This window comes from Podarcis melisellensis, assembly GCF_964234715.1.
Source record: "Podarcis melisellensis genome assembly, chromosome: 5".
In the NCBI taxonomy this organism is placed as follows: domain Eukaryota; kingdom Metazoa; phylum Chordata; class Lepidosauria; order Squamata; family Lacertidae; genus Podarcis; species Podarcis melisellensis.
The window spans coordinates 50,085,611-50,103,315 of NC_138537.1; the positions used below are offsets into that span (position 1 = coordinate 50,085,611).

Sequence of the window (17,705 nt, forward strand, 5' to 3'; positions counted from 1 at the left end):
TATTCCAGCGCCATGTCCCGCTGCTGTCCCTTATTGATGGATGTCCCTTAAATGATGTCCCTTAAATTTCAAAGGAAGCAGCTCCTCTCCCTCCCTCCCTGCTGGCCAGGGAGGAGGGAGGCTCCAACTGTGTTGCTTGGCTGTGTTGCTCACCCAATAAGAAGTCTAAGAACGACTGGGGGTGGAGCTTGCATGCCTTGTGTGTGGCTAGTTAATGCAAGCTGAGGGGTTTTTTGAATGCTGGACGCCATTTTGTTGCACGTGCTACTGCAAACTTTGCAGTGCAAAGCCAGGCCAGGGAGCCATCTTAAGTTGAGGCTGCATAGGCCTTGTGGTGCATGTGATTCAGATTCTATTCAGTTGAACCTCTGGTTACAAAGTTGGTTGGACAGTGTTCTCGAAGCTACCAGCATGAGTTTGACCAGACTGCAGGAGGACAAGAAGACTGGAGTGCCTGGAACAGGTGAGGCTGCAGGTCCCTTATTTTGGCTGCTGGTCCCTTATTTTCAAATCTGTGACAGCTATGATCCAGCACAAGTTGTTTACAAATCACTGGAGGAAGCATCAACAAGTTGGGCTTGCTTAGGGAGAAAGGAGTGATAGAAATTTAATTAATAAATAAATACCATGTTCGTTGTGGGGCAGCCATGCACTGCCCATCTGTCTTATTATTACAGTCTCTCTGGGACAACACCTGCACAGACAACCTAAATTTACTATGGTGTGTATTTAGCAAAGGAAAGATGAAAGCAGCCTGTCTCCCCATCTCTACTAATAGGCATGTCTGGTTTAGCACTCCCAACCAGAAATACAGGGAAACAAGACTAATCAGGAAACAAACACTGTGACCTTTTTTTAAAAAAAAAGGAAAGACAAACAGGGATGGCTTCTGTGTTAATGCACCCTTAGGCATGAAACCACCACAGTCCCCCCCCCCAAATCAACCAGATTAAGAGACAAATACAGAATTGTTTCAAGCATCAACTACAATGCTCAGTTAGCTTTCAATCCTGGAACTTTCTCAGAATCCTTGGCATATCAGAGGACTCTGAAATTCCTTGCTTCTCATTAGAAGATAGCAAGGAATGTGATTATTTCTGGGGGAAAGAAGGCAAGTAAGTGGAAAGGCAAAGAAGGCTGCAGGAAGTAAACAAACAAGCAAAAACATCAACCATCGGCAAAACACTCCTAATTTGGGGAAGTGGGTCTGGCTGCATTCATTTATTCCTCCCTAAATTTAGTTATTTATTTTTTAAATATACCATCCTATACCTGCAGGTCCTAGGGCAGTTCACAGGATAAAATCAGAATATAAAACCACAGAATACATAATCAGAATAAAAACAAAAACAACCCAATAACACCCCCCCAAAAAAAAAAACATTTTGGAAGGGCATAGGATGGAGAGAGAAACTATTGTTAGCATTTTGCTCCTAGGGCCAGTGTACATTTGCTCTGAGCTCTGCAAAAACACAAGCTCTGAGTTCAAATTCTTTGCATGCCAAAGTGGAATGACAGCCAGACCAGTATGGAAGGTGCACTAAACTGTACTGTTCCGCTCACCCTTCCTGGAGGCTTCTTCAACACCTCTATTGCTTGTGCTACCCCTTTCAAGTTATGGTTTTTCATCCAAAATTATATGCTAGATTTCCTGTTGAGGCATTGAAAATAAACAAGCAAAACCTGTTTGTTCAGAGGCAATAGTTTTCTGGGGAGAGGACAGAAAATAAATGAGTGTACATACCCCTTAGCAATGCTGGCCTGCAAGGCTGAAGACAAATAACAGTCTTTAGAACACCCTTAGAGCCAGCACTGTCTGTGGTGTACATGATAATTTTTCCAGTCTCACCAAAGAAATTTTGCAGGCTTCTGAAGCATTAAAATCCCAATAACCTATTTGACTAAAGTTGGTAATGGATAAAAGAAATATTTACAGATACATGAAGAAGGTGTGCTCTACCAACTTTGGGTGGTGGGTGGGGTACATTAGTCTACCTCCAGCCTCTCAAACACTGCACTAAATTATTTTGAGGATGAACAATGAAGATGTGAGAGACAACCTGGGTGCTGAAACATAACAGGTAAATCCCAAGCTGCAGCAGCAGGAAATCTGGCCATTATTTTCTGACAGGTAATCAGAAATTTGAGAGCAAGCAAGCTTAACTTTTTTTCTAATTTCCTATGAAGTGTCACAAGATTTTCCAAGGGAACAATGAGATCCAAATTGTTTCACAAAGGAGATTTTTTATCCCTTGCACAATTTCTGTTTCTTTGTACTTTATTTTCCCCGCCAGCTCTTTATATTTACTTAATATTACTTCTCAATAGCATTTTTCTGGATGGGGGGGAGGAACGGGGAGACAGGCCTTCAAAACCATGTCCCCTAGGCAGCTGTGACCAACACAATGTTGCCAATTTCACATATGACTAATATGTTTCTGCAGTTTAAATGTCTCTGCATTGGGTCATCATAGGCTCTAATGAGTTTGAATAATACATGTTTGCCAAAAACTACAACCAATGTAATGTGTGGGTAGCATACGGAAACTAAAAGATGTTCACAGAGATATTCACTACTGTATTTATTTATTTTAAAATATTTACATCCTGTCTCTCCTAAATGTTCAGGTAGGGCAACAATAAAGTACAACAAAATATAGTAAAAATACAAATATATGAGTTACCAGTGAAAAAAGCAAAGGGGCCCTAAAGCAGCAAATTCTCCTATAGCAATTTATAGACATATAGGTTTATTCTGAGATGCAAATAGGCTCAACAACAAATCTATTTATTTTTAAATCATGCAGCAGCTTTTAGAGTTACACCCCCCATAAGAAACAATTTCTCTGCCCCACTGAGATATTTCACTAGTGTAGCCTATGCATAAGGCATAGTCATGGTTTTCACTTCTTCATTTCACAGTAATTTAAGATTGACTGTGATGTAATATGGGAAACCTTTTTCCATGTAAAATATATTCAAAGGAATACCATAAAAGCAAAGCACACACTAAGAACAGTTCAAAAAGAAATTAGAATTCAACCCAATGAATGACAAACATTATTAATACAGTACATATATTTAGTATAACATATCTCATGACAAAGACAAGAAGCCACGCCAACTGCAAACAGGCATATTCTGTTCTTGCTGTCTGCTTGGCATATGGAGTCACCCCATCTCCCATGCCCACATATTTTTCTCCTGAAAGTATTGTGCTCTCTCATTGCACACTTACATCTCACAAGAATTTGGAAGCATTTACCTTCTGCTAAGGCTTCTTTGCTGTGTTTTCTAAAACTTTTCCATCCAGTGAGGTGCTCATTCCACTTTCCTCAGATTCAAAAGAACTGCGAGAAACATCTTGCTGACACACAAAAACTCCCAAAGCACAATCTCACTGAACTGGCTAGCATAACCTCTGATAATATTTCTAATCCAAAAGACAGCCCTCTCTTCATTCCAAATCGCAACCCTCCAGTATCCCAATCACTGCACAGTGAAGAGGAGGACTGTTCAGTCTTTTCAGTTCAAGCTCAGAATCAATGGATCAGTCCATTGTGGAGGAAAAGACAGGGGGAGGTCACATTAGTCCAGGTGAGGGCAATACCATTTGTTTGTATTTAGGGTTGCCATATGTCCTCTTTTTCCAGGACACAGCCTCTTTTTCATGGGTATGTAAAATGAGTCTCATCATAGCAATCCATAGTTAAAAGTATAAGTTGGCAAATGTGTCCTCTTTTTTGCTCTTCAAAATATGGCAAACCTAACTACGGTAGGTGTAATAATTTAACTGAATTACTCAGAGCTTTGTTCTTTCTGAGGGAAGTCAGCACCTTGGGGATACTTCTAGAATCAAGCAGAGCTGCACAGAAATGTTTTTCAAAAAAGTTTGAGGACATTCTGTATCCAAAAGACTATACTTTATTTACTAAGCATCCGGTAGATATTAAGCAACTGACAGTGCAGTCTTGTAAACATCTGCTCAACAGTAAACCTCATTTATTCAATGGAACCTACTTCCAAGTATGTTTGTACAGAATTGCAGCCCAAATCTTAACCAGAGTCTTCATATTAGAAACTGGCCCCCTTAAAAAACCTGTCCTTGAGCCAATTCTCTTGACTGATTTTCTGGCAAACTGTAGAATAATATTATGTTGCCAGGCCATTTAACAGCAATTATCTAAACAATATATTTCTTTGCATATCATACAGATGATTTGAATATTGGATTTGTGAAGCTAACTAAATCAGAGGGGAAGGAATTTGTATGCCAAGCTGCACTATTCTTTTAAAACAGGTACTTGACATATGAAAATTTCAAATATTCATCTCAGCTTCATTGCTAAACCTGAAATTTAATTGGGTTATTAATTGGGTTGGGTTAATTGTAATTTCAGTCTTGGCTGCTACAGTTCCATTTCACTGGGATTTCATTCCTTTCTGTTCAACTCAATTCTAATTAGTCCAATTCTAGCGGGAATGGTGGAAAGATATGAATCTGTGATGTAATCCCTATAAAATATGTTTTTCAAACTTGGTAACAAGTGACATAAGTGGGCTCAGGGAGAGATGGATAAAGTGAAAGTTTAGAGCCACAAGTCTGTGGGTGTTTGGTTAAAAGAAGAACAGGCTGCATCCTTGAAGCAGCTTAAAGTCTAAAAAAAAAGTATTTATTTCAAGAGCATGACTTTCTTTATTTCTTTCTTTTTTCTCCCAGTCTCCCACCCTGGGAGATCTTTCCTTTCCTGCTTTTCACCCAGGGTCCTTTAGCAACCATCCATCACTTTCATGTATGTATAATCCCCATAATGATCCAGAGCAGAGGACACCAAGGAAACCAGGAAAGAAAGGAAGGAAGGAAGGAAGGAAGGAAGGAAGGAAGGAAGGAAGGAAGGAAGGAAGGAATAGAAGGGGGGAGAGGAAAAAAAAATACTTCTGACTTTCTGTCTGTCAGTTACATCCAAAAAAATATATGACTTTCAGAAGCTACAGGATATGACTTTCAGAAGCTACAGCCCATTTTGTGAGATGCTAGATTTTGGCTTGTTGTGATGATGCAACAGCTTGAACCCTGCTTCCCTATGTGTTTTGGCAAATGTCTTTTACCTGCTTGGACTGAGACCTTAGGCCTTGAGGGCACCCCCTGAAGCATGAACACATCTTATTTTCATGTCATGTCACCTCAAAAAATGTATTAGTGTAATAAAAAGTTGAAACGTTGTTGGATGGTATTTCAAACAGCTCGCCACACCAACCAGACTCCTTTAGCTGCTATATAGATAAAGGAACGGATCGTAGTTGTGAAGTGAGAGTGGTGCCCTGCTCAAGCCTCTACTCAGGGGCAGAACTAGGCTTTATTTCACCTGGGTCAAGGATCCAGTTTGCAAGGATGCTCATTTGCAGGGGGGGGGGGGGCTAGGAGCCTCAATGGCGCCCCTCTGGAGGCTTCAGCACAGGCTACATGATCTCCTGCAATGATTTTGCAAAGTTTATTGCAGATAAAGTTGCTCAGATTCAGGAACAGGTAGACTCCACCATGGGAGCAGGGCCGGGGTGAGAGAGTGCTAGAGTCCTGTCTAGTCAAGTTGCATGGGATCAATTCTGTTACCTCTGAGGATGTGGACAGGCTGCTTGGACGAGTGAAACCAACCACTTGTCTCCTTGATCCTTGCCCATCCTGGCTTACAAAAGCTAGTCGGGAAGAGCTGGGCAATGAACTTCGTGGGGTGGTGAATGCTTCTCTCTGTGAGGGAGCCTTCCCAGACCCGCTGAAAGAGGCAGTTATCAAACCGCTTCTTAAAAAACAATCTTTAGATGTGGCCAATATGGCCAATTATCGCCCAGTCTCAAATCTTCCATTCTTGGGCAAGGTGATTGAGCGAGTGGTTGCTAAGCAACTCCAGGCATGCCTGGAAGAAGCAGATCATTTGGATCCCTTCCAGTCAGGATCCAGGTCTCATCATGGGACTGAAACTGCCTTGGTCGCACTGGTCAATGATCTCCGGCAGGCTAGGGACAGAGGTGAGAGCTGTTTCCTAGTTCTGCTGGATCTCTCAGTGGCTTTTGATACTATCGACCATAACATCCTTCTGGACTGTCTTGAGGGGTTGGGAGCTGGGGACACTGTTATACAGTGGTTCTGCTCCTTCCTCCTGGACCGTGTTCAGAAAGTGGTGGTGGGGGATGAGTGTTCAGACCCCTGGGCTCTCACTTGTGGGGTGCCTCAGGCTTCTGTCATCTCCCCCATGCTTTTCAACATCTACATGCAGCCGCTGGGAGATATCACCAGGGGGGTTGGGCTGGGTGTTCATCAATATGCGGATAATACCCAGATCTACCTCTCTTTCAAATCAGAACCAGTAAAGGAGGTGAAGGTCCTGTGTGAGTGTCTGGAGGCAGTTGGAGGATGGATGGCAGCTAACAGACTGAGGTTGAATCCTGACAAGACAGAATTACTGTTTTGGGGGGACAGGAGGTGGGCAGGTGTGGAGGACTCCTTGGTCCTGAATGGGGTAACTGTGCCCCTGAAGGACCAGGTGCGCAGCCTGGGAGTCATTTTGGACTCACAGCTGTCCATGGAGGCGCAGAGCAATTCTGTATCCACGGCAGCTGTTTACCAGCTCCATCTGGTATGCAGGCTGAGACCCTATCTGCCCGCGGACTGTCTCACCAGAGTGGTACATGCTCTGGTTATCTCACGCTTGGACTACTGCAATGCGCTCCATGTGGGGCTACCTTTGAAGGTGACCTGGAAACTACAACTAATCCAGAATGCGGCAGCTAGAATGGTGACTGGGAACGGCCACCAAGACCACATAACACCGGTCTTGAAAGACCTACATTGGCTCCCAGTACGTTTCTGAGAGCAATTCAAAGTGTTGGTGCTGACCTTTAAAGCCCTAAACAGCCTCAGTCCAGTATACCTGAAGGAGCATCTCCACCCCCATCGTTCTGCCCAGACACTGTGGTCCAGTGCCGAAGGCCTTCTGACGGTTCCACACACATATTTATACACACATAAATTAAAAGCAGAAAATCATAGATAGTGTAATCTATTGTAGCTATTACTTCTTAGAAATGTTGAGAAGATGTAGCCTGCACTATGTTTTTGAAGATTAACAAAATAAACTTTCCACTAAATTAAAGATAAGCCCTCATTCTTTTCATACCATCATTTCCTGTTAAGGATCCAGCAGCCAACAGGAAACTAGCAGTTTTCCATTGATGCTAGTTCCTCTCTGCCCTTGTTACCATGGCAATAGCTCTATAGAGCCTTACTATGTAATAAATTATACAAGTTCTTTTTTGTGCATTGCTAGAAATTAACACAGCTTAATTAAGGTTTAATCAGCTGTTACACTTGGTATCATTAGGTGTTTTTGAGCTACAGATTTACAAATTCATCTGCAGTAGATGAGCTTTCCATTCTACTCCTTGTTCTGAAAGGCCAAAGAGGATTTTTGTTGCTGTTGCTATTGTAATGGTTGCAGTGCCAACTCTTCCTGCTGAATCTCCTGGTTTTATTTTCCCTACTGGCTTGTTTGATAAGGATTAATTCTCATTCTGTGGGCTAGACTGCTGACTTAATGTTCAATGCCACTTGCCCCAGTTGTCTAATCAGTTCCAGGTTCTCATATGGTTAATTTGAACCTTCCCACTGTTGGTAGGTTGTCCTTCTAGTTCTTATCTGACAGGGACCGTGCTGAGGAGGACTGTATAGATGAGGAATGGTGGGAGCCTACCCCCTCCCCCTTCTCCTGATCAGAATCCTTATCTTCCCAGGAGCAATGGGACAGTATAGATTTGGAACAGTGGTTCGCAGAGGGAAACAGTTCAGAAGACAAAAGTTGGGAAGAACTGGGTGGTGAACAGCTAGGAGATGAACTGGGAAAGAAAGAGAGTTAACAGACTCCGGTTTGCTGGAAAATGTCCAGCCAATCAGTTCAAGATCACAGAGATTAGATAAGGTAGCTGCACAGAAGGCACAGTGGTTGCAAAATCAGGTTGCAAGACGAGGAAGTGACAAGGGTGACTCTGGGGGAAGTGGGTGTAAACCTTAATAAGGTGCACCTTTACTCCGAGAATGGGCTCTTTGTTCTTTCGCTGTGATCATTAAAATCTCTTTAAATGGGAAGAGACTATTTTTGCTTTGTTCTGCTTATCCACGGCTAAAGGGAGGGAGGAAGCCACTTCCCCGAAGCCTGACATTATCTGACTCTGAGAGGCCCTGTACTGAATGCAACAAATGGGACAGCTGTAAAATTGGTTCCTGCATCTATCTTGAATTCTATAGCTCATGGTTAGTGTGGAGAGGGCCTAACCACGAATCCCAGATCTGACAACTTGCTAATCCGAACCTTGGCTTGGTTCAAAACAACATGGCAGCAAAAGGGAGCAGGGAATAGGAAAGTGGCTACAATCTCTCCCCCCCCCCCCCCGCCAGCCCTGTCACCCACGTTTGTGTAGTCCTGGTAAGCTATAGTTTGCTTTACTGTGTCCTGTGAACCAGGTCAATGTCTCCATCTCATTTGACAAATTATTGCTTCTCAATATCCATAGAACCCATTAAGTTTTGTAATCTCCACCAGCTGAGCAGTGATGAATCAAAAACCAATTTAATAAGAAAGGTGAGGAAAAACATGCTAGATACACAACCTCAATCTTTATAAAAACCCAGAGTTTCCTTTTATAGGGACTAGTGCTGCCCTCTGGTGTATTTCTTCTATGACAGTAATGGTTCAATCTATCTAAAGTGCACACACATCTTCTTATCAAAATCTATGGAAAACTAGACAGAGAAAAGATCTTTAAATGTTCACAAAGCAAACTAAAGTAAAAGAAAGTGTTATAGCATGTAGGAAATGCACTGCTCCAAAGCATTCAGACATCTACTTCTGCAAAACTACCAGGAAGAACATGCTGAAGATGTTGAATAATCCATCATTTGAGCTCCAAAAAATGAAACATAGTTGGCACCCATTTTTTTGTTGATTCCCATTTTCTAGTGGCATTGTCAACCCTGTAAGGGGACAGGGTTGGTGAGGTCTATGGGGAGTATGCGAGGAATTGGTGAGGTCTAAGGAGGGTTAGGGAAAGGGGTTGGCAAGCCTAGCAAGCAGGGGAGCTGCTGTGTGTGTGTGTGTGTGTGTGTGTGCGCGCACACACACACACACACAGTAGAAAGAACTCTCTTCATGTGAACCAGGAAGTAACCTATTCAAATGATGAAGATATCTTAAATCATTCCCAGTGATGCAAAAAAAGAGCTGCTCATACACATCAATGAAGAAATGAATGGATTTAATATAGGGGAAAATATTAGAGAAAAGAGCCTAACGAGAAGTGAGTATTCTCGGTGGGTATGGAACACTGACTGACAGGTTTTTGCAAAATGAAAATTGGGCAAGGTAGTGGAATGGGGTGGCTGGAATCCTGAAAAGAAGCACCAGACACTGTAAGCTTCTGTTGTAGGGTTCTACTTGTCTGATATTATTTCTAAGTGCCACCAACAAGCATAGGGCTTATACAGTAAGTATACAGTGGTGGCTAGTGTCTATTAGGAGTGCCAGGGCAGAAGGCAGGGACCTCTTAGCAGTAGGTGGAACCAGAGTCCATGACAGGAAGAGCCAACTAGTTCTAATTTTGTCCCCATGCTCCTCTCTGTTGAGTTTTACAAGGGCAACACTGAGACTAAGGAAGTTGAGGGAGGCGAGAGGCAGTACCCTGGACTGGTTATAAGTGAAAATGAAGGCAAGAGAATATAGCTGAGGGCAAACTGGGGATGGTTTGGCAGGGCTCCATTCGCCTCAATGGGCCAGGCTCCACTAGAGTAATATATGAAAAATAGCCATACAAAAACACAAAGCTCAGGAATATTAGAATGGCTAAATCTCTGTCAATGGAAGGAAAAGCAGTTCCCACCACAAAGAAAATGACAGTGAATTTAAGTCAGGAATAGCAAACTGGATCTGTCCAATGGGCCAGATCTAGAATTGGCCCATCTTCCATGGGCCACTTTTGAGGTCAAGAGATTCAACTTCAAAGGAAGAATTGGGAGTTCACTCTATACAATTCTGTATTGTTATTTTCTACCTTTGCAGATGCTTCAGATACTTTCTTGCAACAAGCATTTTCCAGGACTAAAGAGTACTCTCTTTTAAAATTACATTTAAAGTATGTCCTTTTATTATTAGAAAATATTACAGTAGAACGAAGTGTTGGCCATGCTCCTACTGTACAAAAATATATGCTTCATTTCTTCTCCTTTAAACAGAAAAATAACAATGGATAAAATACTGTTACACTAAGCCATGCAGCTCTCTTACCTCTAGGACTTTCCCAGTGATGAACTGGTGGCATGCTTCACATTTGACACCAAAGAGAACCTGATAGTCCTTTTCACAGTAAGGTGCACCATCTCTGAAAGTAATCCACATGATGTAAATCAGTTTCTCCAATATGCTAAATGCATATTATGATGCATTGAAACTGCTGGGGTGAAGACAAGGTAGCTGTTTTGCACTCAACAATTAAAAAATGTGTCTGTGCAAGTATAATGGCTTCAGCCTTGTATACTTGAAGGAGTGTCTCCACCCCCATCTTTCAGCCCTGAAATTGAGGTCCAGCTCCAAGGGCTGTCCGGCGATTCCCTCATTGCAAGAAATGAAGTTACAGAGAACCAAGCACAGAGCCTTCTCAATAGTAGCATCTGCCCTGTGGACATCCCATCAGATGTCAAAGTGATAAACAATTATACAATCTTCCATAGACACCTGAATCAGGAAGCTTTTAATGTCTGATGTATTGTGTGTTCTTTTATATTCTGCTGGAAGCCACCCAGAGTGGCTGGGGCAATTTAGTCAAATGGGCAGGGTACAAATAATACAATGTTGTTGTTGTTCTACTAATAATATGTTGTTGTGGTTGTTGTATGAGCATGGCTGCCCCACCATGCCATCCACTACTGCTAGGAATATTTATAATAAATGAGCGGATGTCTGACAGTTTAAAGAACGGATCTGACATCAAATGTCAGGTAAGCCAAGGAAGTGATGAAGATGCCCTGATCAAACAGTTCTATTTTTATGTTTATTTTCAGCACCACTTTGTTTCCTTTGGTATCCTCAGTGACAGAAAAACCTTTCTCTCTTTTTTTTTTAGCACCATACAAGCGTCATGGTGTGGAACAGAGTTGTAAGTTATGCAGGTAGAGCTGTCAATTACACAAGTCAGATAAGAAATAATGGACAGTGCAGTTTGTATTAGAAAAGTTTTATCTGGCCATTCAAGCAACAACATTCAGCAAAGACCTGCCTGGAATCAAGAACCTCATGTATTTCAAACACAGATGGATGCATTTATGACACCTATTATTTTAATCTGGCTGTTCCATTAGTGCCTACAAGTATCAAAAATTCTCTCTTCCCTTATATATTGTGCAATATTTCTCTCTTGCCTCTGACGAATCAGCAATTGCTGCAGTTTGTGAAGTGATACTTGATGGAATGATGGCTTACTCTATCTGGAAAGATGAGTGGACACAAATTGATTCTCTATGTGATATGGAGGGAGGTGGAATATAGTGGAAGCAGATTAGATTGTACACTCCTCCACTTCATAAGACAGAGATGCGCAGTGATCTGTTACCAAAATCTATTGCAATTTCTTATGCACTTGCAGACATCTAAGGAGAAGGGAGGCAATATCGCTGTCTAGTTCACATTATGGTCCTCTGATAAGAATGAATCCTGCTGGGCAAAGAGATCGGTTCTGCTGTGGGTATTACCAGTGGATCAAGAGCAGGACTTCTAGCTGAATATTCACCAGTAGGAACACTAAGAGATCCTGTCGTAATATATCTTTGGTACTGTCACTTATTCAAAAAAGGGGTCAAACCACTGTGTATTTAATACAACAAAGATAAATGAGGGGCTGCTTACTTGCTGATGTATTCTCCAGTCAGGACTTTTGCACAGGCCTTGCATTTGAAGCATCCCAGATGCCACTGCTTATCCAATGCTAGTAATGCTTGTCCATTCTTTATATCTCTTCCACAGCCTGCACAATCTGCAAATAAAACAATATGCATAGATCAGTTGACCTGCGTTTCCCCCAGCCAGCCACTCCAAGATTAGACCAGCTACCATCTCTATGAAGCAATATAATATACTTTATGTACTCCAGTACATAAATTCTATGTAGAACAAAAATTCTAAAAAATCTGGCTGGCATATATGTTACATATATTATTTTAAAGTTGAGATACAGGCAAATATAGACCTGTCTTTGAAAGAAAACAACTGACAATTTTCTTCCAGCTTCACCAAAATGCAAGAATATGATTAATTTTATTTTTGCATACAGCTACTCTAATTAGCATCCAGGATCAAACATTTCAAGGAGTTGGGGCTGACAATCCTTTTTATCTCATTCCTCTCATTGTCCTTTACATTTCTACCCTCTAGATGGCAGCAACTCTCTAAATGTTGTCATGAAAAGCTAGTAGGCAGAATATGTAAGGGGTGAGGGTATAAAAGATCTGGTTGTTTTCTTTTAAGGAAACCAGAGCTTCATTCTCTGCTTTTCTTGGGTATAGGTATAGAAAAAGTATACTAAAGGAAAGAATTTCAACAGACATTTCAGGCTGGTAAAAAAAGGAACAGGCCATTATGCCTAGACTCTACTTCAGAACTTGGGAGTAAAGGCGACCATGTCCTGATTTTCTGAAATTATCTGAACCAATAAAAAAGCTAAGGGAATAAAAGTTACATCAGGAAGTATGAATGTATCTACCTTCCTTTACATTACACCCTAGAGTATATTTTTATAAGGTATTGCAAAACTGTGGTCATAAATGTTGGAACCAAAAAGCTACAAGAAGATTTTCTGCATTGAAAATTGACACAGAAAGTCAATTCAATAAATAAATAAATAAATAAGTGTATTAAAAATTCACAGATGATTGTGATTCATTCAAATAACCAACTTTTTAGTGCAAAACACTAAAAATCCGGTTCCATTATGAATATTAAACTTTAAAAAATATTGCAGTTGGCTTTGTCATTAGGACAAGAAATAAAAGAAAAAACAAAGATCCATTCTGATGCTTCAGTATCTCAGCTTCACTATTTGCTTTCAACATCCTTATATCAACACACACCAACTGATGTGAAGCAGCAGTCAATGAACAATGAAAGGGAAACCAGTCTAGTCACTGTGGAAAAGGACTAGTTCAATTAGTATATAAAAAATCCCTGATCTGTGCAGTTCAAACTATTCATGGAACCTTTTGAGTGTAAATGCCCAGAAAGCCATGGGTTACAACAACATTATCTTGTGCCAATGTGGCTATTGGAACCTCTTGCATTTATATTGTAATGAAATATCATGTGTTGTCATGTGAGAAGAGTTTTTACCCTGGCTACAAGTTTCACAAACCCACAAAAAGCCAATTAGACTTCCAAAAGCCACTGTTTTTATTTATTATTTATTCCCTGTAACATGTTTTGCATAACTCCAAAAGCATGCAAAAATACTCTCCAAATCAATGAAGTGATGTCAGTGAATGTTGGACTAGCTGGTTATACTGCAACTCTTAAATTACCGTATAATTTCCTTGTAGCATCCAGCTGCTGGACAGGATACTGAACTAGAAGAAACACTGATCTAACCAGTGAAATGAACACTGCCATTGTGTCTTACTTGTGAGCTTTCCAGGGATGTTTCAGTGGCCAGATCAGTAGACAGAATATCAAGTTAGAAGGACCCTCAGTCTGATCCTGGATGACAGTCTTTATATTCAGACAGTACAGGTCAGGTGTCCCCAAATGGTATTGACTCATAGTAAGGACAAGCCCTGAGTTGCATATATTTTGATTAAAAATGAAAGTGCTCCAGGGTGACTTTACAATGTCCAAAAGATCTCCTATTTGATGCCCAACAGCCAGGAATTTGAACTGGCCATCAAGAAATATGAAGCTGCTCTGTGTTGTTCCAAGAAGCAAATGTATTCAGACTATGGACAGTGAAGAGATTACTTCTTCCTATCTGCATCACTTGCATAGGTGCTCTGTTCCCTTGGGGTGCCTCAGGGTTTGCTGACTGTATATTGATAGGTATTTTTAATTGTTTAATGTACCCCTACATTGATTAAACAGTTTATACATTCCTTAAAATATAATCATCTTCCTCCACCAAACTTAGCCACTATAATGGACCCATCCAATGATCTATCATGTACAAATGTGGAAAAAAGAACCCCACAGTTCCATTTATCTGTACCTTGTTTTGATAAAGAGAGCTATAGATGAGACCCCATATTACGAAATGCACAATAATGCAGAGCCCATCAGCCAAGTAGCATCAAGAAATAAATCTGTCAAAGAAAATGCTTCAAAGCCAATTTATTTTACTTTTGCTAAGAGCAAAACAAATCCTTGCCAGCAGCTACAGAAGAGCCTTGCCATCAAAAGTGGCATGCATACAACAAAGGGACCCAATTTCCTCAGGGAAATAAGCTTCATCTTCTAACAGAGTAACGATCAGAAGCAAGCTTTATTTGACGTCCAAAGTAAAAGCTTATTTTTTGAATTGTGAAAAATATCTTGATTTGTGTCTTTCAAATAGTTTACATTGGGGGGGGGATCCAATTATATGGCAGTATAAACAGAATTATTGCCCCCCCCCACTACAAAAAAGCATTTGTGTGTGTGTGTGTATAGTTACTTACTTAAATAGTATTATCAAGCTTAAAAACAGAAATAGATGATAGTCTGGGCATTACTGGCTACATCAGAGGTTTTCAAGTTTTCTATTTCCAGAGAACATTTTGCACATCAACTTATCTCCTGAGAATCTCCTGAGCATATGCCACAGAAACCATGCACGCTCCAGTGGATTATGGAGCATGTTTTAGGGTGCATGTTCTACAGCTAGTGAGACTTATCATAGCACCTGGTGGACAGCTTGACAATTCCAGAACACAGCTTCATGGCTGCACATTTTAAAGCAAGGCTGGGATACCTGTGGTCCTCCAATTGTTGAAGGACTACGGTTTGTACCATTAGCTATGCTGGCGAGAGACTACTAGAGCTACAGCCCACCATCACCAGGAGGACCACAGCTTCTACATCACCATGCTAGGGGAGGTCCATAAGGATGAGATTGTCCGCTATTATTATTATCATCACCCTTTGTTTTTCTTCATCATTACTGTACAATTCTCTGAAACACCTTTTGGCAAGCATTGTTATTAATAGTTTGCTTTACTCCCTTATCAGTCCTTCATACAACGACTGCTTATAACTCAAAACAGACAGTTTTTTTCAGCCAAACACACAGCAGCTCTTAAAGGTCTAGTTTTATGTTAGCATATTCAAACCCACATCAATCGGAAGAATTCAACTGCAGGTATCATGCTCCTGGACAGTCTTTGCGCCATTGTACTTAATGAATATACAGAGCAACTAACTGAACAGTGAAGGGTAGTATACAGTAAGACAAGAAGTAGGTGGGGCACAGTCCCATCTAGTGGAGTTCTAGGCAATCAGTATACATGCCCTTGTACTAACTGAAGAGCTGGCTCACTGATGAGGTGGGATGAAGCGCCAGTCACAGCGCGCACACACACACACACACACACACACACACACACACACCTTGCAAGAACACTCCCCCCTCTCACCCAATCTGTGAGAGCAGGGAGGTTCCAGCATGGTGCATTGCTGCTCCTCTTTCCCACCTCTGGGATGGAGAAGATGCTCTGCAACACCTTGTGGAACTCTTCCTCCTCCCACTGAGACTGCAAGAGGGGAGGTGTTCTGCTGCTGAGCTTTGCCACTGAGAAGTGCTTCCCAAAGCTCCCCCAGCCCAGCCCAGCCCAGAAGGGTGGCAAGGCTTTGCACTGGCTGCTTCTTAAGAAACCCGCACAAAGTCTCCCTGTTGGATGGGAAGGGAGCTTCATAAGACATTTCTCCTTAAGGAGAAGCGCTTTCCAAAGCTTTCCCACCCCAGCCTGGAGGAGTGGTGAGGCTTTCCAAGGGATTCGCCTTTCTGAGCCTTTGCAAATCCTTGTCACTGGGCGTGTGGGGGTGGGGATTCTACAGGAGCCTTTTCACCCCAGGCACCAAAACGTCTTCAGCCACCCCTGACTAACTGTACAAATGTGCAGTTTGGGGTTATATGCTAGTCTGAAAGCACAAAAGTCTTCTCTATCAACACCCCTCAAAAAACTCCCAGAACCCCCAGTGAACTGTTGCCAAGCCCCATCAGAATGCAACACTTTAAGAAACAGGGGACAGAGAGGAAATCTGCTACCTTTGGCCTTCGTGCAGCAGTATAGGGAATATGAATACCTCGCAGTTTTCGACGGAAGACAGTGCTGCAGGAGACATAACTAAAAGTGGTCCATTGCAGGGATGGCTTTTTTTGTGAAACCAACTTGGATTTATATTTACTGTTTGTTTCTACATGCCATTTAATATATTAGGATGTGATGGTGGAGGATTAGAACACGCATATTTGAGACTAGAGATATATATCTCATATCATTTCAAAAAGCAGCTGAGGGCAGAGTCAGAAAAAAGGGGATAATATTGCTTGGGGATCTAATCTGACTGGTCTGTATTTTGCCAATGCCTGCAATAAAATGCTTTTTATAAAATAAATCTATTTTGACATATCGTAACTGACGTTCACCATACGCAAATGTCATGCCCTATATAATCACTTTCACTGCAGGCTTTCTAAGCTATGTTCTTACAGTTTACAACACAGTGACACTTTGTTTAAACTCTGTTCTTTCAACTTACATTGACACTAATACACATACATGCAAACTTACAAACCCCCAGTTGAAATAAAAAGATTTAAAGTTTCTCTGTGCAGGATCGTAATAACACAGGAACCTGAGAGACCTGGAAACCATACATTTGCACTGATAAATAGTGTGGATTATGCAATGGCTACTATGACACAGCAACAAGAGATCTATTTATTTTCAGTACCACAATATTTCCTTAGTATCAACAGATATATAGCATATGGAGGCAAAATTTAAACCCTAGTGAGTGCCTGTGATTGGGCTGCACACAGCAAAACCTGGTATAACACAGCAAAACAACACACACAAACATCGGGGGTGGGGAGAGATCTTACTACAGTCACCATAAATCATGTACACTGTTATTACCATGCAAAACCAGCCCAGAAAATCACCAATAACATACGAAAATTCATAACATAGCAAGATACAATGGGTGATCTACATGAGCTTTTGTGTACACAAACTACAGCTTATAGTGTGGTATCCTCATCTGAAAATTCATTCATTTTGAATAAATCATGTAAAGCATTAGGCAGGCTACACTCCAAACTTGCAAACCATATTCCATTATATTCTCACTAAAGCACAGCGATATGGCAACCTTCTACCTCCTCTGCTTCTGAATACCAGTTGCTGGAAACAGCAGAGTGGAGAGTGCTATTGTTGCTCAGGTCCTGCTTGTGGTTTTCCCACAGGCTTCTGCTTGAGAACAGAATACTAGACTAGATGAGTTGTCAGCCTGATCCAGCAGGCTCTTCTTATGTTCTTACACTCTTATAATGTTGTTCCCATGGATCCCTTTACCCATATAAATATACAGCACAGCAGCATGGTGTGTGGGAGGGAGGGATGTAGGTCACCATTAACACAGTGCCATTTA

The 17,705-nt window shown here is 41.4% G+C and overlaps 1 protein-coding gene across 33 annotated transcripts in view; it reads right to left on the minus strand.

Annotated features, from left to right (window-relative positions):
* Positions 1-17,705, minus strand: part of ABLIM1 (actin binding LIM protein 1) — a 200,102-nt gene that overhangs the window by 61,090 nt on the left and 121,307 nt on the right. For all 33 annotated transcript variants that reach the window (XM_081912184.1, XM_081912195.1, XM_081912191.1 and 30 more), the window contains 2 exons: positions 11,943-12,069; positions 10,329-10,422 (listed from right to left, as the gene is read on the minus strand). In XM_081912184.1, the coding sequence (XP_081768310.1) occupies positions 10,329-10,422; positions 11,943-12,069 (221 nt within the window). The remainder of the gene's footprint in view (positions 1-10,328; positions 10,423-11,942; positions 12,070-17,705) is intronic.